Source organism: Gallus gallus, chromosome 2, assembly GCF_016699485.2.
Source record: "Gallus gallus isolate bGalGal1 chromosome 2, bGalGal1.mat.broiler.GRCg7b, whole genome shotgun sequence".
Taxonomy (NCBI): domain Eukaryota; kingdom Metazoa; phylum Chordata; class Aves; order Galliformes; family Phasianidae; genus Gallus; species Gallus gallus.
The window spans coordinates 75,934,252-75,959,671 of record NC_052533.1 but is presented as its reverse complement, the minus strand read 5'-3'; the positions used below and the strand labels follow the sequence as shown (position 1 = coordinate 75,959,671).

The following is a 25,420-nucleotide window of genomic DNA, read 5'->3' as shown; positions in this document are numbered from 1 at the left end:
TTGTGTAAATTTTGCCTTTATCCATTGTCTATATTTTAACAGAGAAATGATGCTCACACAGACCACACTTTCACAGTCACTATGTTTCTACAGAAGTACATTGACTACATGTTAAATCCTTAGTAATCAAACATGATACAGGAGTTGAAAAGAAGAGGCAGCTCTGAGACCCACTCTGAGGACTACTAAGATACAGATCACTCAGGTACATCACAGCCTAAAAATGACCCTGCTATCTCCAGCACTGGAACAACTTGGAAGGCATGCAGGGAGGTAACAACATGACATTTATAAATAGCTGAGTTACGCTTGATGATTCTTCTTGTGGCTTGGATATACAGAAGCAGACACAGCATGTGTGGCTTTGAAAACTTGAACGGAAATGAAACGGGAAGTCAGATCCTTTCACAGTTTGTTGATCTGTAAAGACAAACTCAGTCTGCGAGGACTCGTTTTCTGTCCCCAGGACAAGAAGCCAGGGGAGAGAAATCCAGCTGGAAAGACACTGGAGAGGAGATGCAGAGGCGACATGACAGGAATTCGAGTAAAAGTGGAGACCAGTTCACTGAGCAAGAAAAGAGAAACAGAATTAACCACTCAAAGAGAAGTGCTGGTAAGTTCCTGGAGCTGTGCTCTAAATTACGGCATCCCCTGAGGCTGGTGTTCAGCCACAGGACGCTCTTGTGCTGGAGATCACAGCTGCATGGGCACTGCTTTTACCTTTGTGCCAGACTACACCTGACCTGAGCAGTAGTAGCAAGTTATAATAAATGAGGAAATTGTTCCTGACTGTTAATAATGGGCTTGAAAACCTGAAGGCTGAAGCTCTCGTCAGTCCCCTACGTGAGTTTCCCACTTTTACTGAGCTGGATATGTTTGCCTTTGTCTCAGCAAATATTTTTAGCACTCCTTTTGAACTGTTGAGGTTCTTTGTGCTCCTGTCACTCGACTGCAGATGGGAGCAAGAATGTGCAGTTTCTTCTGCTGATGATTTACTAGTTTAAGCAGAGATAGACAAAATATCCTCATATTTGCTTAGTGTAGCTTTCAGTGTAAGCTTTTGTTGTGATTGCTCTGCAGTCTGGTGTGAGTACAAGCACAGTGAGGTTGTCCCAGGTCATGCCTGCAGCTTGGAGAGGCTATCATCACCTGGAGAAACAGAGGTTTGTGCTACAGGCGAGCTCGCAGTGCTCCCTAAATGCAGGAAATATCTTAAATATCCTGAGGTTGTGGAGGCTTGCCATTGGCATGGAGCCACACAGGAGAAAGTCTGGAGGAAGAGAATCAGACTTAGGCCGCTCTGAGTCAGAGCTCCTGGAGCTTTCCCTTGTCCCCACAGACACGGGCCTGCTCCGAGGCACTGCTTCTGCAAGGAACACTTTGAGTACCCACTCAAACTTGGAAATTCTCCAGCTCCTGGCATGGTTTTCCAAGGCATTTTGGGAAAGTTCTTACCTGGACAAGCTTCCTGAACCTTTGTAGCACCAGAGAGAGGCATATTCTCTGGGTTGCACTCATGTAGCGAGTGAATGTCCTGAGAGAAGAGCAGAGAGCCAGTTGAGAGGGACTCATTGCATGGGGCTTGATTTGCAGCTTTTGTACTATGTGTGTTTCACCTCTCTTCCCCAGTGAGTCAGCAGCCAGATAAACATTAACTTTCACACAGCGCTGCACACGGAAACCATCTATTAAATCCCAAGATATTAACACAATTTAAAGTGCATAGAAAGAGGCAAATGTGGGCTTGGCTGGAGTACGAAGCAACACTGACACTGTTCTGTCTGAGCCGAGGAGGAAGTGTCTGGAGCTGGTGGGGAAGCGAAGCCTGTGGCTGCTGCAGGCGCGATAGGCCCAGGAGGAGCCCTGACATTCGAGCTCAGCACAGTGTAGGCAACACGGCTTCGTGCTGTGTGCCCCCTTCCAGCAGCGTGTTACACCTCAACGTGGAGGCAAACTGGAGCATGAGCTAACTGAGCTCAGCATAAAGGTGCCCAGTGGTGGCACCCCATTTTTTTTTTTCTCCAAGATGAATTTTTTTGAGGAGCAGCACAGAGTGCTGTACAAGTAACAGCTTCAGGCCTTTATAGAATCATCTGAGCTGGAAGGAACCTTTAAAGGCCATCTAGTCCAGCTCCCCTGAAATGAACTGGGACACGTATAGCTAGATCAAGCCGAGCTTTTAACCTTGCTGTCCCTAGCTGTTTTTTAAACCTGTACTTGCTTTTACTGAGGTAAATCTGCTCATAGCTTTGTGTGGCCTCCCGAGTTAGTGCTGGGCACACCGCTATTTAAAACGTTTATCTCCGAACATTTTAAGATCTTCCACTTTTCTAGAAAGAAAAAAAAAAAACCAACAAAACCCTGCAAGTTTGTCCTAGCCCTGTGCTGGTGCAAACTGCTTAAAACTCTGTGAAAGATTTAAGCCTGCGTCACTTGCTCAGGCCATTACAATTCCCTTCTGTTTTTCCTGCAAAGTCCCTGGGGACATGAAGAAAAACTGTTCCTTAATGTGTAACCAGAATATAAATTACACTGCTTATTCAAACAGGGGTGGATTACAGCTAAAGGATTGCTGCAAGGATCGGTATCTGGCAAGGGAGAATTTCCTTCTGGACAAACACACTTCATCTTGTTAATGAATGAAATAGCAAGGAAATGAGGTTTTAATGATGGCCAAAAAAAAAAAAAAAAGAAAAAGAAAAAGAAAACAACAAAACCAAAAACAAACAAACAAACACACACACAAAAAAAAAAACAACAAAAAGAAAATCCACAAAAAACGACTCTGAAGTCACTAAGTCGTGTTTACATCCCAGGGCTCAGCTTCAAACAGATGCCGGTGACGCCGCTCCCAATCGCGGCAACCTCTGTCAGAGGACGCAGCACCAGGCAGGGCGCCGTCCGCCCCTCACGGCGGGGCTGCCGGGTAAAAGCCACCGCCCACCTGCACCGCGCCTTTCGGCAGAGGCGGCCCCGCGGCACTGCCCGCCTCTCGGCCGCACGGGGCGGTGCCGGAGCCCATCGGCGCTTCCAGCCGGTCTCAATCGGGCGCGGTGAGGCGGGGGCGGGGGGGGTTGTGGGGGGGGGGCCGACCGAGCACTTGGGGGTGGGGGCGTGCGTATGGAGTTTTTATTCGCCGTTTCTCCTTTTTCTTTTTCGTTGTTTTATTTTTCATTTGAATTCTTTGAGTTTGTTTTTCAAAAAAGGTAATATCCGAAAAGCTGCTCCGCGGGTTCCCCAGGGGAGCGACCCCGTGAACCGAGGAACGCTAACGCTGGTGTGTAAGGCGGAGAGCACCTGCTTGGGGCTGGGCTGGAGGGCTTCACACCGCCGTCGGGCTTTGTTGGAGGAGAGGCTGCGTGACAACTCTTCCTGATAGGATTTTGTATGTTGGAGTTCGGTTTCTTGTTCTTTCCTTTGAGAACTTGGGTGTTCTGAATGCTCTGTGTGGTAGTCTTAACACGCATGGTTTGTCTTGGTTTTTAAGCACCATGTGCTATTTCATGTCGGGTGTGTGTTTGGGCTTTTGCTCTTTGCTTGGTTTTCACCATACTGAATCTGACTTGAAATGTTTCAGGCTGGCTTCTGTTCCACTGAAAAGGTGAGGGTCTTGAGGAATTTAGAAATGAGCATGTGGTTTGGGGAGCGGTTCAGAAAGGATGCATGGTCATCCTCCTGAGTCTCCACAACTGCCCATAGTCTTTAGTACAGTGTGTCTCTGAAGTCACCAACTGGGTCTTGTTATGTGAGGATGTCATGCCCTGCCCGTTTGCCTTTTAGCCATGCGCTTCAGGCTGCATTTCTGTTTCAGTGATTACTGGTCCAGCTCTCTCGTTTTGCACTGCCTTTCATAGGAACTAATTGTCTGCTCTTTGGAGGAGCTGCACCAACTTAATTCAGCTTATTCCACCTTTCGCTGAAGTGGAGAAGGAATCTCATTTCTGTGCTATTTACTAAGTGTATTTTAAGCTTATGTGGTGCTCTGTTGCTAATATGTGAAATTGCAGTTACTCCCACTTGTTTGACCCACTCCAGTGTCTGCAAGTGCTGAAACAAAGAGTTAAAACATGTAGGACACAGGAAGAAATGAACGATCCATTTGGGTTTTTAATCTCAGAAAGCTGTTTTATACTCACGAAAGCTTGTTTCTTTATGAATTGTATGTTGTTACTGCTGGGCAAATAAATTAATTAGGAATTGAAAGAGATACCATGAGGAAAAGCTGCAGTGGAGCCTATTTATATGGTATACTAGTGGTATTGTTTAAGGGTCATGTAGAAGGTGAAGGGTGTTAGATACAATTTTCAAGGGCAAAAACAGCAGTAAAGTGCTTTTCAGATTTGGGCCACTGAAAAAAATACTTCATTTTCATAGTTCTAAGATTCTTTTTGCCATTGGGATAGAAGTTATTTTGTTTGTTTGTTTTTCATTTTAATGTTTTGGACCAGGTTCCCTGATGAATGATATGGCTTTCCCACTCAGCATCACGACTTTCTGTCCACCCTGTTTCTTAGATACGGTTTGCAGGTTGAATCTGCACGTCCTATCTCTCAAGGTTACAGCAACAAGCATGGACAGGTTTTTCAGTAAGGCCTGCAGTTTTCCATGAGCTTCATGTCTGAAAGCAATTGACCTTACATGATTACCTAGGCAAATGAGTTTGAGGTTTCAGAAACACTTCTATCCTGTACCTCCTGCCCCCACTCAGTTGAACTGTGGCAGTCATAGTGCCACTGAATGGCATGAGGGGAGGTGAGCGTGGCTGTCATTCAGGTGTTTTGAAAACACGAGGGACTAACCAGTGCACAGGTGTCCAAAGGTTGTATAGTTATGCTACTGTCAGTACACAGTGAATCTGTGTGAGTGATTACAGAATTACATGAAGTTCACCTTAAGGAGCTTCTTCATTTTCTTTTGGCTTAGGCTGGGAAATTGTTTTTTTTTAAATTACTATTGGGTCGTACTAGTCCTATTACAATCTTGTTTTTATTATACATTCTAAATGAGTCGTACTCCTGAAGTGAAGTGCTCATCTGAGTTGCTGTCCAGCATCTGATCCTGAGTTGCTAATGGATCTGTTTTCAGCTCTGAGGGAGTTTCTGACAGTACATCGAACTCCTGGATCTAGCACCAATACCAGGGTGCTGGGCAGTTTAGTTAGTTACTACAAGATCTGGTATGATGGAGAGGTTGTTTTGTGTTTGTTTTTCATTTTCCAATGAACAGTGTAACATGTGGTTATGTTATCTGTCATCTGAACCTATATAAGTGTAAGTTTTACCCCAGAGTGACAAGTGTAGATAGAGGTGTTCCTGTCTGTTTCTTAAGAAGTCTCCAGTGAAGGCAAACATGCTGACAGATACTCCAGAACTACAGCAGATCATTTCATGAATTTCCTGAAAAATTTTTGTCAGTAACTTCTGGTTTCTTTGTAGCCTTACTCTGACTTTGTAGTTTCTTCCCCATTTGTCATTGCTGAAGACCAATAACATCTACTTTTGGCAGCCTCAGGAACCACAGCACAGCATTTGGGATTTCTCTATTGCTTGTGTTGGAAGCTCCTGACAAAGATAGGAAGTGTGTCCCTAGCTCCTATCCCATGTCACCAGCAAAGGACAGGTGCTGCTTGCACCACGTGCCCATGCAAAAGGATGTGGTTGACAAGGCAACTTGTGATGCCCAAAGATTGCTTTCAGTGACCATTTGTCAGGTGAGAAGGCTGTGGGCTGGCCAGGTCAGTTGCGTTGTCTTAATTCAGATGTGTTGTGTTAATGGAGGACTAAAAATCCAGGTAGTATTGTCTTGACATTGCTACTTATGTGTGGCTTTGACCATCACCCAGTGCCATAGCACTGGAACAAGATCCTGGGTCAGCTGCTGCAGGGGAGATACCAGCATGGTTTTCATCAGTGTGAGCTGAGACTGTGCAGCCACAGCAGAGTCTGTCACAATCTGTCGCCCCACAGACTTTGGTACCTGCTTCAGGTCCATGTGACACAGCTGTCCTGTCTGTTTCTCCCAGCTTTGTTTTGAGCTGAGCTCTGAGCAATATGTGCGCCTGCTGGAGCAGCCTGCTGAGCTCCTGCGTGCTCTTCAGTTCTGGTTTCACTTCATGTCACTCACTTCCTGTGTATGAATTTTAGCTGTGCCACACTTGCCACGGCTGAAGATTTTAAAAATAGAGAATTTCGTGCCATCGTGGATCTTCTAAAAGGGATGTTGCCAAGTTCCAAGGTTACTGAATGCTCAAACCTTTCTCAGGTAACTAACATGTAAGTGATCTTGATGCAGATGGTTTTACTGTGAAAGGTTTTAACTTGAAACCTTGCTTCAGGTTTTAGGATAGAAATGCATGTTGTTGCACTTCAGAATGTTGGCAGAGGGTTCCTGCACGTGTAAGATAATTAAAATGTGAGCTTGAAACTGCTGCCCTTAAAACATGAAGAGAGAGCACAGTTTAAAACCCCGTCTGCCTCCATGCCGATGGAAGAATGAATCTGTGCAGAATGAAGCTGGGGGTGTGACTTCCATCAGGTTGGACATGGAGAGGAGGTGGGAAAGGGAATGTAAGAGCGATTCCTGTCATTTATATTAGAAGTGATGGCTGATATTTTGCCTTCTGTTTCTGATCCTTCTTGGAAAGAGGAAAGGAGATGAGCAGTTGGCCCAGGCAGACAAGTTACACAGCGGGATTAACCTCCGCACATTCCTAGGTGGAAAGCACAGATGTTGCTATCTGATGCAGTGCCAGGAGATGTTGCTTTTATATCTTTGTGGAAAAAATACACGATTCTGTGTGGTGCTTCATGACATGCAGGGTCTGGTGAGGGCTGTGATGTGCAGGCAGATGTAAAATCAGAGTCGTGGGGGTACAGCAGCAGGATCTTCTGTGATCTGACAAGTGGTGGTGGGAGTGATGATCTGCATGGATGCAGCCTGATTGAAGGGGCAGGCTTTGGAAGTGGGAGATGAGTGAGACCCTGATGCCAGATGTATGCACTGCCTGTAAGGCTGAACAGCTGTCACTGATAATGCTCCGACAGGAAGTGTACTCTGACAGATTGATTTTCTTGTTTGCCACGAGTTACTTGATGCTACTGTTTTCCTTGGCTATCACTTGGGATAATTGCTTATTTACAAGTGGAAGTTTAAATGCTATTCTGCAGTGAGTGCCTGCCAGGTGGACAAACATTTCTGTCTGCCTTCCCTCCTGAGCTGCAGTCTTTCAGCAGAGGACCCCACAGGGCCTCCCATTGCTGTTTGGGAATGAACCACGGAAGGCCACCAGGGACATCCAATCGCTCTTTTGTGCACAACCTCCACTACAGCCTGCTAGACTCCTGTCTGGAGACACTAGGAGAGCGAGTGCCTGCAGTGCAGTGGTACGTAGGGAAGTGCAGATGGCTGGCCTGGCTGGGCCCTAGTGACTGTAGGAGGGATGGGCTTGTAGGTACAGCTCATAAGGACTGGAGCGCCTCTCCTGTGAAGAAAGGCTGAGGGATCTGGGCTTGTTAGAGAAGAGAAGGCTCTGGGAGAAAGAGCTCATTGCGGCCTTCCAGTTCTTGAAGGAAGCTTACAAACAGGAAAGGGACCGACTTTACAGGACAAGGAGGAATGGCTTTAAACTTAGAGGGGAGATTTAGGTTGGATGTTAGGAATAATTTCGTTACTCACAGGACATGAGGCACTGGCATGGGCTACCCAGAGAAGCTGTGGTGCCCCATCCCTGGGGCGCTCAAGGCCAGGTTGGATGGGGCCCTGGGCAGCCTGAGCTGGTGGGTGGCAGCCCTGCCCATGACAGAGATTTGGAGCTGGGCAGGATTTAAGATCCCTTCCAACCCAAGTCATTCCATGATTCTACGTGCTGCCTTGCAAACAGGATTTTAACAAGGAAAAGAACAAAACGCCTTACTGCAAACAAGAAACTTGAATGTTTTTTCCCTGCTTGAAGCGTCAGTTATCCGAACAAGTCAACAGAAAAACTCAGGGTATTAATATCACTCTGGCCTCTTAACGAAACATAAGCAAAAGAAGATGTTCAGGAGGAAAGTGTTTACTCGTATCAGTTTGGATTGAGCACAAAAAAAAAAAATTATAAAGGGCATTTTGAAGAGTTGTGTCTGCAAGTTAAAGAAACAAACCTGAGTGGCTTTAGGAATGACTCAACATGCAGTGTGGCAGAAGGCAGAAAAGGGATGCTTGGAGTGGGCTTCCTCAAAATAATAGATTTAGTGCATTTATGTAAGATGTCTTTGAAGTGTACAGATGTTAAATAGCATTTCTGATCAATTACGAATGTTTTCCTGTGTGGAAGGGGACAAGAGAAATCATCCCAGCAGAAAATTCGGAGATGCCTTTAAAAGGAAGTTGATCTTATTTTAAAATAATTGTTAGGAATAAGAGCTTCAAAGAAATGTTCTTTTTTAGGATGTGAAAGCCTTTTCACATGGACTCCAAAGTATCTCATGTTCTATCTTACATTAGTGGAAGTGTAGCTAAGCTTGATTTGTCTGAATGTCCTGGATGGAAAGGACCTTTCATTTTGTTTGTGTGTGAATTTGTAGAGAGGAAAAGGGTATATGCAGGCTAAGGTGTGCATTAATATCTCGGCTACATAGATGAAATTGGTTTTGTAAAGGTAATCCTAACGGGGTGTATTTTTGTAGTTTGTAAAGTGCTCCTCATGCTAGAGTAGTGAGCAAGTGTCAGAGCTGGACAGAAACATTCCCCCTTTCCCCTTTCTTGGGGCGTGGGTCCATGGGTCTCCCCCCGCCCTGCTAGTCACAGAACCAGGCAGAGCCAGCCCGGAAACCATTGAGACCACTGCAGTTCAGGTCCTGTTGAATACCAGAATATCCAGGTGAGGTTGCCTGCCTTTTTACTGTGTTTTTCCTGAGAGCACTTTGCAGAACAGGGTCAGGGGCTGAGAGAACACTTGTAACTCCTGTGCAGACTAGCTGGGTACATAAAGGCTTTCTTGCCCGTGATGGACCTCTGTGCTACATGAAAAATTCCATTTTCTAGGTAACTGCATGATTCTAGTAACAGCTTGGAGCTGGGATTTTTTTTGCTGTTTATTAGGTAGAAGTTGAGATCTCATCAATAGTCATGGTTGAGCTTTTGGTACTGTTACAGCAGATCCTGCTAAAGAGTCTGTTGCCTTCTTTCTTACAGCCTCTCTTTACATACTGAAAGGCTACTCTCAGGTCTCCCTGGAACCTTCTTTTCTCCAGGCTGAACAGCCCCAGCTCTCTCAGCCTGTCCTTGTAGGAGAGGTGTTGCATCCCTTGGATCATCTTTGTGGCCCTTCTCTGGATGTGCTCCAATGGGTCCATGTCTCTCCTGTACTGAGAACTCCACATCTGGACACAGTAGTCCAGGTGAGGTCTCACCAGTGCAAAGCAGAGGAGCAGGGTCACCCCCCTCAGTGTGTCAACCACACATCTTTTAATGCAGCCCAGGATACAGTTGGCTTTCTGGGCTGTGAGGGCGTGTTGCTGGCTCATGACCAGCTTTCTATCCACCGGTACCCCAAGTCATTTTTGCCAAGGCTTTGTTCCATTCCTTGCATCCCCCAGCTTGTACTGGGAGTGGAGGTTGTCATGACCCAGGTGCAAAACCTTGCACTTGGATTTGTTGAACCTCGTGAAGTTCATGTGGGTCCAGTGCATGAGCCTGTCCAGGTCTCTCTGAACGGCATCCCATTCTGATGATCTGTTGAGCACACCGCACAGCGTGGTATCATCTGCAAACTTGCTGACAGTGCAATTGATCCCACTGCTGATTTTATTGATGAAGATGTTAAAGAGCTTCAGTGCCAGTACTCACCAATCTCTATCTGGACGTAGAGCCATTGACCACCACTCTGTGGGTATGAGGCCTCAAGGTACTTCCAGACCATTAGCACTGCAGGGAAAGATCATAATTTGATATTGTTTCATGATTTCAGAAACTAATTCAAGCTGTGAAAGCAATCCACTAGTGTCTGGATATGATCTGTATTACCTTGTTACTTCTGACAACCTACATATACCAAGCAGAAATCTTCACCTCTACTTGTTATGTCAGAACAGGTGAAGAAAGTTGCTCAACAAGTTGACTTTGCTTGGTAGAATTTCTTAGTGAAACAGTTATATGGGAAGCACTGATTCAATACTTTGTGCTCAATCACTTCTGGTTTTGGTAGTTTCTCTTCTTTTTTTTTTTTTTTTTCCTAGGGTGCTGATATTAAACTCTGGGAAACCAAAGAAAATGTATAATTAATCACTTGGCACTACTTAAAATGTGTATTTCTCTTTATAAGGTGTTACAGGATGGAGTCTACTGTAGCTATTTAGTCTGTATAATTAATAGCTTTTTGCCTATTTTGGCTCAATCAGTTGATGTATACATACACATCTGTGCATCACTTAGAACACGTACCTGTTTTAAAAGGGTAAGTTTGATCATTTTCTCTTACAAGACGGAGTTAGCCAATTTTATAACATACCTTGGAACTTATTCTGCATAATATGGAAAAGAGTTACATGCAGTAAGGACAGACATGCACAGAATGCAGACAAACTTGGACCTCCTGGTGCCAAGACTTGCTTGTGTTAGTTGAAGTACTTAAGCGGTTCCTCAGCTGGAGGTTCAGGAAAGTTGGAAAAGGGTCTGATACACAAGATATGTAAGTTATGCATTCCTTTAAGGTCAAGAATTCCTAGTCTCTCTTCCTACCTCTGTATCCAAGAGAAGAGTGAGAAGGAGGGACAGAACTAGGGAGCCCAAATTCTGTTCCTCTCTTTGGAGAAGGGCATACCTGCTTTTTAGGAACTAGGCACACAGAGTGTTTTGTGATAGTTGTTGGTACGAAGCAGCCAAGTTTTGTACTACATCCTCCTTTCAACACCAAAATTAATGCAAGACTGAAGAGGAACATTCTTAAAAGGAGTCACACAGTTAATTTTGGAAGATCTTCCGTTGTCTTTCTGATGGCCTTGTTACAGGGGGAGGAGTAGAAAGCTGACTGGTGCCATCAGGCCTGGGCACACCGGAACATGCTCCAGCACTGCATGAGGTGGTGTGTACTGGTTCCCAGGCTGATCCCACACATCTTGTGTTTCATCAGGCACACATTTTGAAGATGGCAGCCTTAAAAAACAACAACAACAACAACAACAAAACTTATAAGAGGGTCAGATGTGGGGCTTTTTCTTTTTTTTTTTTTCAGTGACTTTTCTTGAGCTATGGGAGTTACTTGTGAAAGAAGCAGATGTTGCAGACGTCTGTTGTTCATCACTTTTTCTGACATTCTTTTTCTTCAGAGTCTCCTTCCTGCTGTCTTTGGCAGGGTAAAACCTCAAGGTTTGGCACTAGCAGGAGGTTGATGATGTGGCAGTCACTCATCAAAGAGATGTCCGGTTGCAGGGCAGCAACTCTGTATCTGCCTCTGGAGGGAAGAGGAGCAATTGTGTCCATATCCTAGGGAATGGATTGAGTTGAAAAATCTGTGGGATTATTTTACTCTTCCCCCACCAGTGTGTTATTATTTAATTGCTCTCCCTTTTCTGAACAGTTTTGGAGGGGGCTGATAGGGGGAGGAAAGATCTATTTTAAACTGCTCTCTTCTTTGATTCATATTTTGTTCATGATGTATTTTTATCAGCAGTACTTTGTGATCCAGCTGCCACTTCTAAATGTCACTTGAATAAAAAATGTAATTACATTTTTAAGCGTGACATAAGCACTGAAAGTAGTATCTGGATCACAAAGTGCTGTTTGTACAGCAGCTTTCCCATGACAGGAGGGAAGCTTATGAAGTCCAGAGTATGCTGTAATAAAAGTGAAGATACTCAAAATCACTTATCTGTAGTGTTTCCTATCTCTTATTAGGCTTCATGTTAGGGAAATTTCTACTTATAAAACCACAAATAACATAAAAATGCGTGAACAGTATTTAATTACTGCATGTTCTCTGACATGAGTTCATGGTTTTTTATTGAAATGGGTAAGCCAGTGCTTCCCAGCACTCCTTTGAGAATAGTTGCTCATGTTCCTGCTAACCCTGAGTGTTGAAATGGATTTTCTTGGACGTCGGTAGGTTCTCTTTGCAGGATTAGTGCCATCAAAAGCTTTTACAAGAGATTGTTTGATTTAACAGAAGAGCTCATGCTAATGCAATTCTCTCAACTTTCTGCCCATAATAGAAGTTAAGGAAGAAATGTTGAGTACTGTCCTGCTGTTCACGTACATCACTGGTACCCAATTAAACAACATATGTCAGTTGAACAGACAGGCAAGCTCTCACTTTTTTTTAGTACCAGTTTATTCAAAAAAGGAGCTGTGTGATCATTTAAGTAATGGAATTAAAGGTTATTGTGTCTTTCTTTAGGTACATTGTGCTTAAACTGATGTTAACAAATTCTGTTTGAATTATCATAGTATGGCTTGGATTGGAAGGGACCTCAAGGATCATCAAGTTCAAATCTCCCTGCCACAGGCAGGGTTGCTGGCCAAACTCCAGTCATCATTGGTTTTTGTACAACAGTGTGACAGTGCAAGTCCAGTGCAAGTCCACTGATGGAGTGGACTGAGTGATATTTGTAAGCCTATAAATTCTGTTCTAGTTAGCGAGAGGTTCAGGTATTTACAGCTGAAAGATTTTTCAATGCTGATGTTTTATTCTAAAGAAAAGAAAGAGTAAATCGCTGTGCATTGATTCTACTAGGCATGTTGTCTTCTATTGATGCTTAATTTTTGTTCTGTTGGTAGCAATTTGGGTGACTATTGTGAAGGTTTCTATTGATTTTCGTCTGCAGTGTGCTGTAATTGGGAATGTCCCATTGTTTCCAAGATCTGTGACGTTTTTGAACTGTGAAGGTGATGCTTTGCTGTCTGCTACTTGGGACCAGTAATAAACTCTTCCTTCAGCTTCAGATCTTGGTTTCTTTGTTTTGTCTTTTCTTACTCAGCAAGTGCTGGAGTAACCCTGGGTCATGCCAGCTAAGCACTTGTTAGTGCAGCATGAGCAGAAGATAACTGGTCTGTCTTGCATGAAGGGCATTCACAGCAGCACAGATTTTGTGTAACAGGAACTGGTACTCCCAAACTCCTCCTATTACCTCTTCAAAGATTATTAACTCTCTTACAGTTACAGCTATTAACTTGCCTCTCGTTTGTGGGAGAGACCAGTTACGGGCCTTGCTTCTGACAGCTTACGTAGGACATCCTGTAATAAAACTTCTTTAAACAACTGAATATCAGGAAAGACTAAATATCAGCAGTGCTCTGTATGTATGCAACAATGCTCATAAAAATGCATGCGTGGCTGTTTATCTCGTTACCAAGGTTTGAATCCATGTGCAACTCTGCCTGGATAGCTGTTGACAGGGCATGGAAAACTATTAGAGCCAGAAGGGGCAGAAGTTCAACTGGCATAGATCTATGCTGAATGAATTACTCCCTTCATGGACTCTCTAGGGAGGGATCTTTTCATCCTTCTCTGGAGATGCCTTTTAAAAAAAAAATGAAGTTATTTTAAAAATTTTGTAGTAAGCCAATTAAAAAGTTAATAGAGAAGCTGTTGGTTGTAAACTCTAGGAATTTCGTATTCTCAAATCTCAGTCAGAGGATACATTTCTCACCTAGGGCGCAAACACTGCGGTCATCAGCTCTTCAGCCTCTGTATCCCTCTCAATTCTAGATTTCCTGATTAGTTGGGGACTACCAAACCCTTCTCTAACCTATCCAGTAGTGTGGGGAGAACAAAGGAAACTTGTTCTGGCTTATGTCTGTGAAGAACAGTGAGAGCACAGTCCCTTCGTTGATCATCTCCTGAGCTTCCTACCAAGTCTCTGAGAAGCAGATTTCTCCTGAGTCTCACGTTGACCCTAAACTTGTCCAAATTGAGCCAGGAATGTTCCTTTATTTCCTGTAGCATTCGTATGGTGCGCAGTCAGCTATGATCTATTGCCTTATATGGTGCATTTGCAGACTACAACTCCTACCAACTTCTGGTCTTTAAAACCTTTATTTAGTGGCAAAGTAGTGACTGTATGGGTCTTTGGACCAGCATATCCTGAATCCTGAAGCAATTCTTGTTGTCACTGAACAGTTGCTTTGATATTAGTCTTCTTGTGAAGACCTCCACTGTGTTCTGACTATATGTAACCTTCATCGTGTGGGCAAAAAGCTTGGAAACATGAATGACATACACCCAAAAACTCAGATACTGAAAAATCAAGTGTGTCACTAAGTATAGTGTTCCTTTTGCATTTCGTGTTGTGTGTTTTATTTGCAGTGGTGTTGCACTTGGATGATTTTTCTTTTTGTAGTATAAAAATGAAAGTACAAATAAGTATTGCAAAAGGGTGAAAAGAGCTTTCTTTTTATCACTATTTCAGGAAGTCATGAGGTGCAGTCCTGGACAAGAGCTACCAAGCAGTCCTTGTGTCTCGTGTGGCAAAAAGTGAAACTACAGCTAATGCTAAGCATGTCTTTCCTCATTACTGTCTTTTGGTACTGCAGAAGGCTGTACAGCTTTTTAGCACAGCTATTGAAACGGTAGGTTTCAATTCAAATGGTAGTTTGCAGACTTATAATTTTCAGTGCTCTTGCTTATTTTGGTAAATATTTTCTTTTGATAACTCCTTTGACATCTGTTTTATCATTTGGATTTCAGGTGGAGCAGCTACCTTCAAAGAAAACTCATAAGTAATCTTTTGTTGTCATTCTGTGTTCATTAATCCCCACCCTGCCCTTTAAATGCAGAACAGCGGAAGGTAACTAATCTGCAAATTAATCTTGATTTAGAGAATCGCAGCGTGTTGGAAGAAGTTGATCTTCTTGGTTACAGTGCAAGAGAATGGAGAGAAGAAACAAAGCAGGCCAAACACATGAGGGAGGTAAGAGTTAATCTCTGCATGAGGATGGGGGAGAACTACCTGAGAAGAGCTGTTCCAGTGCAAGCAGCTGCTACAGCTCCCAGAGCTTGCTGCACCAGCTGCTGAAATGAAAAATGGACAGCATTGCCATACATAAAGACTGCAGTTGCAATCTAGATCTGATTTTAGTCTTGCATCTTTTCTAAATTCTTCCTCATAGTTCAAGCCACCCAAGCAGTAGTTCTGAGTGCTCTGGATGACTTTCATTGCAACAGTGGGAAAATATCATCCTGAGTGCTTGCAGTCCAAGTAGCCTGGTTTTAGGCAGTGTCTCTTGTATCTTTAACCTGCCAGCTGCAATCATCTTAATAATCATACGTCTATCAGGCTTTCAGTCCCGGATGGCTGAACTCCTGAGCTGGGGATCTATTTAGTTCATGGTTCATTAATGTTAGATAGCTGCCTTCTGTCCGCTCATGTGTTTTTCAGTTGTGTATGTTGTATGCATGTGCTTTTACTCCTAACAGGCAGAAAGGGCAGCTGCAGTTCTCACAAATGCCTAAGTTACTGCATGTTCAGATAGCAGTTGTATCTTGGTAGCTGCTGAGAGAGGCAGTGCAGCAGAGGGCTTGGTGGGTATTGCTGTAGTGCTCTGAAGGGCCTAACAGCTGCTGGCCATTATTCTAACTTGTGATGGGGCTGGGCCTCTAGGGCTGAAGAAGAGCAAATATCTCTTTTATAGCTCCCTGTTTCAACTATGTGAAGTGTTAGTCACCAAGGGAGGCTCAGAAACTGTGGGCTGGATCTGTACTTTTCCCATACAGTTTCTAGCTAAAGTAGCTATACTGGTGCTACAGCAGTAGTGTCTGTTAAAGAAAGTTTAGTGTCAAATCCAGTTAACCAACTGTGACTTTACATCCTAGTATCCTGCTGTGAAATTTAAGAATAGCATGGGACAAATGCAACACCAGTCTGTATTTCTGATTATCTAAGAACGGTGGGAACACTGAACATATAATGCTGAGAGTGAGTGGGCAGGGAGTGCAGTAGTAATGAGAGAGATTGGCTGGCTAGCTGCACTGGACAACAGCTACGGGGATGAATTTCAGGATGCTGCCATCAACTGTTTTGTGAAAGTTTTTCAGGAAACCTTTAAGAAAGGAAGTAACCCTTGCCTTAGTCCTGAGTAGTGCACAGGATCTGCCTCAAAACACTGTTTTCTAATTGCATTTCTCTAGAACAGGAGACAGCGTGTACTTGTATTCAACATCCTTACAAGACCAACAAATCAAAAGAATAATTACAATTGCATCCACCTTCCTAAAGGAAAACTGCATAAAAATGAGGAAGCCTGTTAAAAAGAACCTAAAAGGCTGCTAAGAAACTAAGTATTTATGGTTAGTGCATTTGGCATATTAGGTCATGGCAGTGGAGTCACAGAGCAAATGTGCACTAAGAAGGACTTAAAGTGTAGAAGAAAGCTGGTAGGGGTAAGTAGCACCATAAAGGAGTTATTAGAAAAAAAAGAAGAGCTCTTTCAAAAACCTCGAGCCATGTCCAAATGGTAAATAGAGAAAGGATCCAACTTTTCCAGATTAAATGCAGAAGAACAACAATGCTAAAAGTGCCCAGAAAACATAGCAAGACTGAAAGTGATCCGGAGGAACAAGTAACTAGTGATAGAACAACCTCTAATAGATTTGCAAATATGTATCAAGCGGTGGATCTTTCAGAAGCTCCTCCAGTGTGTTAGATGATTAGAGCTGAAAAGGAGGCTCAAGGTGTCTCCTTGTGACTAGAGTGACTAGTCACTCAAGGTGACTCCATCAAGTCTAGTCACTAGATGGTTATAATGGGTTAAGGGCATCACAGTAAGGAAGACATTTTAGAATGAGGTCTCACAAGAACCTAAACCAGCCTCATCTACTTGCTGTCACCAAAAGGGAAGTCCTTTGCTTGTTTCATTGCTCCATTTTCCTTACCTTGTTGGCTCTTACGTGTTCTGTTGGATGTGGTTTGCTGGTACACATCTGGTCATCCTGAAAGAAGAGGCCTGACTCCCTGCTCTCGTCTGCTCCTGGCACATGTTCCCAGTTCCCAGCACACATCTTGTGCTGGCCCTGGCTTTCATTTGATCCTTCTTTGAGCCTACCAAACTTCTCAAAACAGCAGAAAGGATTCAGTAGGCTTACACTTAACACAGCTGATGCAAAGAAAAAGTCAGGGAGACTACACAGCCAAGAAGTGGTATTGGCTGCAGTTGCCCCCTCCCCCCCTCTTCTTCAGTCTTAGGTCATTGTTGCATAATAGATTCAGTTGTAAGATGATGTTTCTGCTAAAAGGAGTTTTTTCCAGGTGCGTTTTTCCTGCCCTCTTGCTGCTCCATCCCATGCATCGGTGTAGCTTGTGAAGTGAGGGTTAAAGCTGTTATGGCAAAACTTCTACTGATCTTTTCTGATTTGGATGATCATGTAAATGTTTATGATAGCAACAGTGCAAAGGCTGGAGCAAGTAGCCAAGTTTAGAGAGAGCACAGAATTCTTCTGAAAGAGCAGTACCAGTTTAAGATGTTTACAAAAACTATGATGTTAGATCATTTTTGTGTATATAAAGCTTATAAATATACTCCCTGTTTTCTGTAGTTCTCTGTTATGAGTAGTTGGAATTAGACTCCAGTTTAATGCGAGTTTGATCCAAGTTTTTGAATGCTTATTGCTAAATTTGTTTGCTCTTTTTTAGGCATACAATGAATTGTTTCAGAACTATCATATCAAATACCTGCGACAGGTCAGGAAGGACAACTACTGCGTCCTAAGAGCAGTGCTTTTTCAGATATTCAGCCAAGGCATTCCTTTTCCATCGTGGATGAGGGAGAGAGATATATTAAAGGTAAAATTCAGTTCCTAAATGGATGTGATCCAGGTGCCCTTGCACTGCAGAGGGAATTCACAGAGCAGACAGCTGTCTTTGTTAAACAAGAGAAGTGATATGTATGAGTGGGAGTAGAAGAAAATTATTATCAGAATTTAAAGATAACTTTTTAAAAACTATTGGAGCTTCACTGAAAAAGTGTCACTGATCCAAACATAATGAAATGAACATGAGGCTTAGAGGAGGAAAAAAAAAAAAAGGCAGTAGGATAAACATTGCTGCCACTGTGCTGTATGTTGGTCCCTTAACCCAAAAGGATGTTTGAGCCCCTCATTCATATCCATGCAAAATCCAGTGGCTTGTTCGGGAGCTTAGCTGAAGAAAGCATCAGTCAGGTGTCCTCAGCATGTTGCTGGAGCAGAGTGAGTTCTGCCCTGAGATCCTGGAGCTCTGTCAGGAGACAGCAGCAAGGAGGTGGGGATCTGTAGCTGCTGCCTGTGGGGGCACATCTGCCAGCTGGAAGGTGTCTGGAATTCTAGAAGCCTTACTGAGTTTGGATGCATCCAGCTTTTCCAGAGCATGGGTTGTGTATTTTGCTGAGAACATATTTTCTTCTTTTCTGGCTGGCACTATTTTAAAAGTTTCTTAAGGACTTGGCAGCCAAATTGGGTTTCCTTTTAACATTTGATTTGTTCCGAAGCCTATTTCTGTTTTTTGTTTGATCTGTACAACCAGAAGATAGAATCACATCATAAATTAAAATGTGTTACAATCTCGGTAGGCAGGTTTCTATAATTTTATAGTCTACTTCTTGTTATGGTTATGATTTCTACTTAATTGACTTTCTTTCCTTCCAGCTTCCTGAAAAGCTTCTGTATTCTCAAGGTTGCAATTGGATTCAGCAATACAGTTTTGGGCCAGAAAGTTACACAGGTCCCAATGCCTTTGGAAAGTTACGCAAATGTATGGAAACGTTAAAGACAAATGTGAGTATTTAGGAGGTGGCTGGGTGACATAAAAGCACTTCTAAGTGGGTTGAGGGAATAATTAGGGATCATTCTCTTGTTACATATTTCTGTGGCAGTCTGACTGTCTCCCAGCCTCAGAGAGCTCAGCTTCTGGGCAGGCTGTCTCTTCTGCAGAGGAGTTCAGGTTTTGGGGTTCTGCTAGGTTAAGTACTCCATCTCCCTGCAAGTTAAGGAGGTCCCCCTTCCCACAGCTGTTAACACATGGTTATCTGCCCTCACCATCAGGTATCTCCCACAGTACCTCATCATTTCAATGAAAATAACTACATGCTATATGAGATCCTCCTAGATGCCCTCCCAGAACTGGAGGGAACAAACAAATAGTGCATTTTCTTCTCAATCTGTTGTCTTTCCCTTGTTCCCTTCTCCATTTAATGTTTTGTTAACTTTTTTGTAATAATTTCTGTCCATAAGCTGAAGTGCTTGACTGCAAAGATCTGACAGCCTCACTGCCCTGTCTGTTCAGCATAACCAGATTGCTCGCATTCCCAGCCAGGAGTTTAATTTTATTTATGCATCTAAAAACCCTGGAGTTTAGTAGCGTTAAAGGCTCTTGAAAATGAGATGAAAATCAGACTGACAGGAACTTGCATTTTGCTTGAGCTCCTCTGGGATTTCTGCTGGTCTCTCATTGTGTGAGCCTGGAACTGCTTCTATTCAGTTTGCCACAGTCCGTCCCCAGCATGCCACCACCTCTCTCCTCGCCAGCATCCCAACTACTTCTGTTGTGCAATTAGCATTTTATCCTACTTGCTCTGTATTTATCAGTGTTGGGTTGTTTGGCTTTTGGTTTGTATCTTCTTGTTCCTTGTATGTTGACACTGGTCCCTTAGGATGATGCATTCAAACTGGATGTTTGTACAGAAAGAAGTTGCAAGTCAGCATGGTAAGCAAATCCATGCAGTAGATTAGTTGTTGCGCAGCAGCTTCTTTATGCATTATGTTGTTACTGAACATGAGTTAGGGTATGGACTTGATGATCTTGAAAGTCTTTTCCAACCTGAGAAATTCTATGGTTCTGTGATCCTATGAGGTCTAATTCCTAGCTTTATTCTGTTGCTAAAAAGGTGCTGTTTGGCCGGTGAGGTGGACTTGAACCTATTTTCATGAATGCTTTTTTAAAGTGTATTTAGTAGTGTGAAAAGAGTCAGCACTGGGAACTGGGTTTCTGTTGTATTTAACTGCCTACTTGTGTCGTTGCTCTGCAAGTACCATGAGGAACCTTATGTACTTTCTTGAAACTTGAATAGCCAAATTCAGTAAATGTTTTTTGGTGTCTAAAGCTTATAGATGCAATTCTACTATAACTGTGACTTGAAGATGAAGGGAAAGTGGGCACTAGTATTTTGAGCCTTTTGATGAATGTTAGCTATACACTAGCATGCTTTTGCAAGAGGCTTGCTTCATACCCCGGACTCCTGAGACTGAGCCTCCTCATGCCTGACTTGCCTCAAGTGACCAAGGTGCAGCAGAGTGCCTGCCAGTTTGCTAAGCAGGAGGCAGCCAGCTCTGCTGCCTTTCCTGGTTCCATCTTCATCCTCAGGGCTCCTTCCTGCAGATGCCTTTGGGCCTGGGATGTGTAAGTCAGTCAGCAATTTGTACTCCAGACAGACTTTTCAAATTGGTAGTAGAAGTCCTCTAGCAGAGGGGTAGTTAGTAATGTTTCATCCACTTGGTTTTGTTTTTCATCTGCAAGAATGGTCTTCAGGATGCATGAGGAGATTGCAGCGTCTGTTTCTCAATTAGTAAAGTAAATTAGACTTTTTGAGTTACAGTTCTCGGTGTTTGGCAGTTTCAGCATATAAATACAATCACAGAATTAACTGCAACTGATTTGAGTCCTAGTCACTGAGCATCATCTCTTATTGTGGTCCTGAAAAACCTCTTGCTTTCAGATGACTGTTTATATCCACTGTGTTCAGGACTGGATGTCTTAATCTTTCTCATTTGGTGTCTAGTCCAATGCTGTTCATCTCCTGGCTGACTCATTTGCTTAGTAATAGCACCAGCTTTCAAACCCTCTAGAGCAACATAGAGCTGAGGAGCTCCAATTGTAAGCTGAGCAGAACAAGAAATTTCTATTTGTTGTTGTCCTGTGTGTGTCTTTGTCTTGTCCATTCTTGGCTAACAAACTTAGCTTGACCTCATAATCAGAACGCACTGAAGGCATACAAATACATACAGTTCATAATATCATGTCCAATTTACATAGGTTCCCTTTAACTGATCTACTTCTGAATTAGGCTTAGCATCTAAGGATTTAAGCAAGCCTAACTTGTAACATAAAGGGTTCTACTGAGGAAAATTACTGAATTTTGGATGGTGTAAGTTAAAAACAAGTCAGGAGTCATCACTTAATCTAACCTTTGCTTATAGCGTAGTGTATATTTGATGCACCTACACAGAATTCCTACAACTTTGAGGTGCTTTTGGTGGTTGCACATTATACTGTCAGTCATAGCTGGATTTTCTGTTGTGATGGTGGGTGGCTTTTGTATGGAGGAATTGCATTTGCTTTCTCATAGCCTATCATAAGCATCCAGATGCCTTGAGCAGTCTGTAGCAAATAAATTCAGGTAGTGAAATGGAAAATTAAGTGCCTAAGACTTCACATTTTACTGCGAATCACTCAAAACCACTGGCTTATTTGCAGTTACATTTGGCCACAGGAACAGTATGGAGTGGCGACTGCTCCTATTTTGGTGTCTTTCATATTAAGTAGAATTCTTAATGAGTTGGTTATTCGTCTAAATTCTTACTAAGTTGACTAGCATTCTTCTGTGTGCTTTCTAGTGGGCTGAAATAAGTGGTACTAAAGATCATGAAGAAAGAGGAAACATGTGTAATGCACTCTTTTCTGATGAGAGCAAGGAACACAAGCTATATGAGGCTATAAAATTTATCATGCTCTACGAAGTTGTTGAAGCCTACGAGCAAATGAAGAACAGGGATGAACCTCTACCCCACCTTTTTAGCCTCCTCTTTGCTCGGGATACTTCATCTGACCCTTTGAGTTTCATGATGAATCATCTGAATGCCATAGGTGACTCCGGTTGCCTAGACCAGGTAATGATACAAATGAAAAACTAAATCACAGAAGTAATCCCATCTCTGATGTGCCTGGGGGGAATGTACTGTACATCATTTGTGATGATCGGCCCATTTTTTTTCTTTGAAATGTAGGGAAGTAAACTGAAGACTTCCAGGAAAAAAAAATAGTATAATAAAATAGTGTGGCCAGTTCTCTTGCTGGGCTGAAAGTAAATGCTGTATCAATAGATGTAGTGTAGAGCTTTCCAATGGGTGAAATCATTTTTTCATAATCTACTTCACTTACGAAGTCAATCATTAGATAATGTGCACCTTTGTTTTGATCTAACAAGATGCGTTTTCCTGTGTCTGGCTATGCCCAAGGATATGAGTTACTTTTCCAAAGCATTTTTCCAGTTTAAACAATCCTTTGCAAAACATGTTAATGAAGAACCAGTTCTGAAGCTTGAAATGCATGAAATGTTTCCTTTTACCATTGCATCCCCGTTGTAGCAAGTGATCACAAGGTGGCAGGCTTCCCATTTTTTGAGGTATCAATCTATTAAACATTAGTTCCTTAGTGCTCTCCAGTAAGCTGTGTGAGCTGAGTTGGGGAGCGGATTATGTATGGTGTCAAGTGGAAGAGGGATGTTTCCAAAGCTGCAAGTATTACCCAGAATATCCTCAATATGAAAAAGAGTGGCAGAAAGATGGTTGGGACATTGAGAATATCCTGAAACTTTTAATTTTCTTTCTTTGCTTACAAAAAAGCCTTTGTAATTCCTTGTCTACTGTTTCAAAGTAAGATAGGTGACTTGTCCTAGCCTGGGTTATCTTCATTTTAGTTTTATAAGACTGGAAATAAACATCTTACAACCTCTTTCATTTTTAGGTTGAACTGTTCCTTCTTGGATACCTGCTTGAAGTAAAGATCAGAATTTACAGACTGCATAGATTTAATACTGAAGGATTTCAAGTAAACTGTCCAGATGAATACCGAAGGGAATGGAATGAGATTTCTCTCCTGACTGAGGATGACCGCTACTATCACATCCCAGTTATCAGAACGTGAAGCACAAATGACTTTTTTTTTAACCTTTGTATAATGTAGTGAGTAACCAGTTCCAGTGAATTAGGTTTCTAATTGGCAGCAGAAATGCATGTTGATGATTACAAAATGATTTACGGGTTTATCGTGTAAACGCTTTGCTTTCCCATTACAGCTCAATTCATTGCCAGTCAGCCATAAATAGCAAAATATATTGCTGTACTGTTTGGGGGAATATGTCATATTTGAGGGTTGTTGAAAATAAAAGATAAGACAGCATGACAAAGAAGGGAAAAGTAGTGCAGGCTTCCCATTGCTAGGCAAATGGTTTACTCTGACATATCTGGATGGGTTAAACTTAAGTTCCTAAAGCAATTCCTGCCTTTCTCTTCTCTGTCTCTAGTTAGAATGGATGAACCATGCAGGAAACAAGTCCTGGGGTCCCACAGTTTATACTCTGGGACACTAAACTTGCAAGGATTTGAGGCTATGTGGCATGCAAGGATGTAAACTGAGTCCACTACAAAGCTCTTTCAAATCCCATCCAGTTTCTCCTGGCATTGCAGTGTCTCCCTCCAGAAACAGAGCAAGCAGCTGCAGACTACAGTTACTTCAGACACTTGAAATTAAGCTGATCAATGTTAGATCCACTTTATAACTGAGGAAAGGTAAGACTTCGATGTTTGAAGAAGTCTGCCTGGGACAATCAAATGAGATTTGCTTTATTATATGCTATGCTTTGCCTGGTTCTATTTTCTAAAAGTCTCAACTGTGTTTAGGCAGTTTTTAAAATGAGAAGCCCTAACTTGAACAAATGCTAAAGTGATACAGCAGATCTTGCAAGATATGTGTGAAAAGCATACAGTCCCATAGGCATGGGTTATATTTTAAAAGTGGAGTTTTATCAAGAAATGAAGCCTCTCCTTGTTTTATCCTACAGGTACAGAAGTAGGAAGGTTTGCTTTTAACTCCTGCAGGACAAGGAACAGAAGCATGAGCTGGGCCTGCAGGAGCTAAAGCAGTTGCATGCAGTAACTAAATGTTGGAGAGCATAAAGACTGCACTCTTCCTTTGTGTAACAGAAAACAGTTTCATCCCTTTAGTTCTTCTATTTTTATGTATATGTATATATATATATAATTTATAAACACAAACACCTGAGTGCTGTATTATATAGCAAGTTTGTTTCTTGGCAGTTTCTCTGGGTTCAATTTTGTTCAATAATCTGTAGCTTTTAATGAAAAAGGCTTATACAAACAATAATTTAATCTTTTCTAAGCCTACATGTTGAATATTTATTAAAAACAAAAACAAAAAACAACCCACAAACTTTATTCACTGGATGGAGTAATTTTCCCTCTTTAGATTTGATTCTGTTCCATGTAGGGAAACGTTATAACACCTCAATCTTGGGTATTGTCTATTTTGCATCAGTGGTACATGTAACACTTGCACTTGTCAATAGAGTTGTCTATATTTCATTCTTGTTTTGGTACAAGCAGACATACCAAAAAATGGTGTATTTTTATAGAGCTTTTTAATGGTTTGTGTATTATTTATGAATAGCAATGCGAAAGCATTACAGCTGGAAGTGTTACATTGATAAAATGTATGTTTTTGTAATCTTGAGCATACTAATAGAAGGGAATTAATAAAGATTAATGAATGAAGATATCACACAGTGGCATTTCTCACTAAATAAGATGTTTACATCTGATTTAGGTCACTTTGGCTTTCTGCCTGGTCAGAGAAGGGCAATAGCAGAGGAGTTAATGGCAGTTAATCAGAGGAGCAGTTTCTACAAGGGTGTGGTTCTTCTCACTGACTGTGAAGAAGAAACTTCAGGTGAGGATAATTGCAAATTCTACAGATGAATTCAGAGAGTGCTCCACACAGGATCTTAAGCAACACTGAGACAGGCTCGGAGCTGCACTGATTATAATTGGGTTTTCTGATAATACACTTTAGCTATGTACAAAACATATATTTGTGTAAAGGAAAGTGTATATATGTATGTGTAAAATATTCATATCCATATATAGAAGGAAAAAAAACCCAAAACATCCTGAATAAGCTGTATCTGGAACTATCTGGTACTGTGGAAAGGACAGATGCTGCAGCATCTTTTCAGAACAGTAGTTACAGACAAAGTTTGCTGCAGGAATCCCAAAGCCTGGACATGTGCTGGAGAGCTCTGCTCTGCTGCTGTCAGGTCATTGCTCTTACCTTTCTAACCCGTGAATTTCTGACTACTGCCTTTCTGCTCTTGAACTGTGGAAGGCTGACTTTTTAAGACTACTGTCCTCTAATTTTGTAATTTGTAGAAATGAGAATTGAGTATGAAAACCACTGAATGCAGCATACAGATATTTCAGCTCCTTTTTGTATAATGTGTTGTGTGTAGCTTTTGTCTTATCTAGTGATAATTGGAATAAATGGATTTGTATTATAGGTTCTACCCTGGATTTGTGAAATGTTTACCAGGTACTTATTTTGCTGCCTAAGCCATGACACATGAATAGATTGTGCCTGCTATCATTTAAGCATCTCTCAGCCACCCTTTTGAAGCAGGGGACTTC

At 42.3% G+C, this 25,420-nt stretch overlaps 1 protein-coding gene across 10 annotated transcripts; it reads left to right on the top strand.

Annotated features, from left to right (window-relative positions):
• Nucleotides 1-398: 398 nt before the first annotated feature.
• Nucleotides 399-24,518, top strand: FAM105A (family with sequence similarity 105 member A). 10 transcript variants are annotated; one of them, XM_046926509.1, is made up of 10 exons: nt 399-613; nt 3,207-3,385; nt 6,144-6,261; nt 14,385-14,544; nt 14,663-14,694; nt 14,794-14,885; nt 17,604-17,753; nt 18,593-18,721; nt 21,557-21,829; nt 22,686-24,518. In XM_046926509.1, exons 3-10 carry the CDS (start codon nt 6,243-6,245, stop codon nt 22,863-22,865), a joined length of 1,035 nt encoding a protein of 344 aa, XP_046782465.1. In that variant the 5' UTR covers nt 399-613; nt 3,207-3,385; nt 6,144-6,242; the 3' UTR covers nt 22,866-24,518. The 10 variants fall into 10 exon arrangements, with proteins under 10 accessions (XP_046782465.1, XP_046782472.1, XP_015137707.1 ...); XM_046926506.1 differs by lacking the exon at nt 399-613 and adding an exon at nt 2,984-3,053 and having other exon boundaries at nt 3,207-3,277; XM_046926512.1 differs by lacking the exon at nt 399-613 and adding an exon at nt 2,984-3,053 and having other exon boundaries at nt 3,207-3,277; nt 6,144-6,272.
• The last annotated feature ends 902 nt before the right edge of the window (nt 24,519-25,420 follow it).

What these genes read in the sequence shown, in the direction of transcription:
- FAM105A (XM_015282221.4), top strand. Translation starts at nt 517, where the DNA reads ATGCAGAGGCGACATGACAGGAATTCGAGTAAAAGTGGAGACCAGTTC. An exon ending in CCACTCAAAGAGAAGTGCTG is followed by an intron (nt 614 to 14,384) that starts GTAAGTTCCTGG and finishes TCACTATTTCAG; the next exon opens with GAAGTCATGAGGTGCAGTCC. An exon ending in AGGCCAAACACATGAGGGAG is followed by an intron (nt 14,886 to 17,603) that starts GTAAGAGTTAAT and finishes GCTCTTTTTTAG; the next exon opens with GCATACAATGAATTGTTTCA.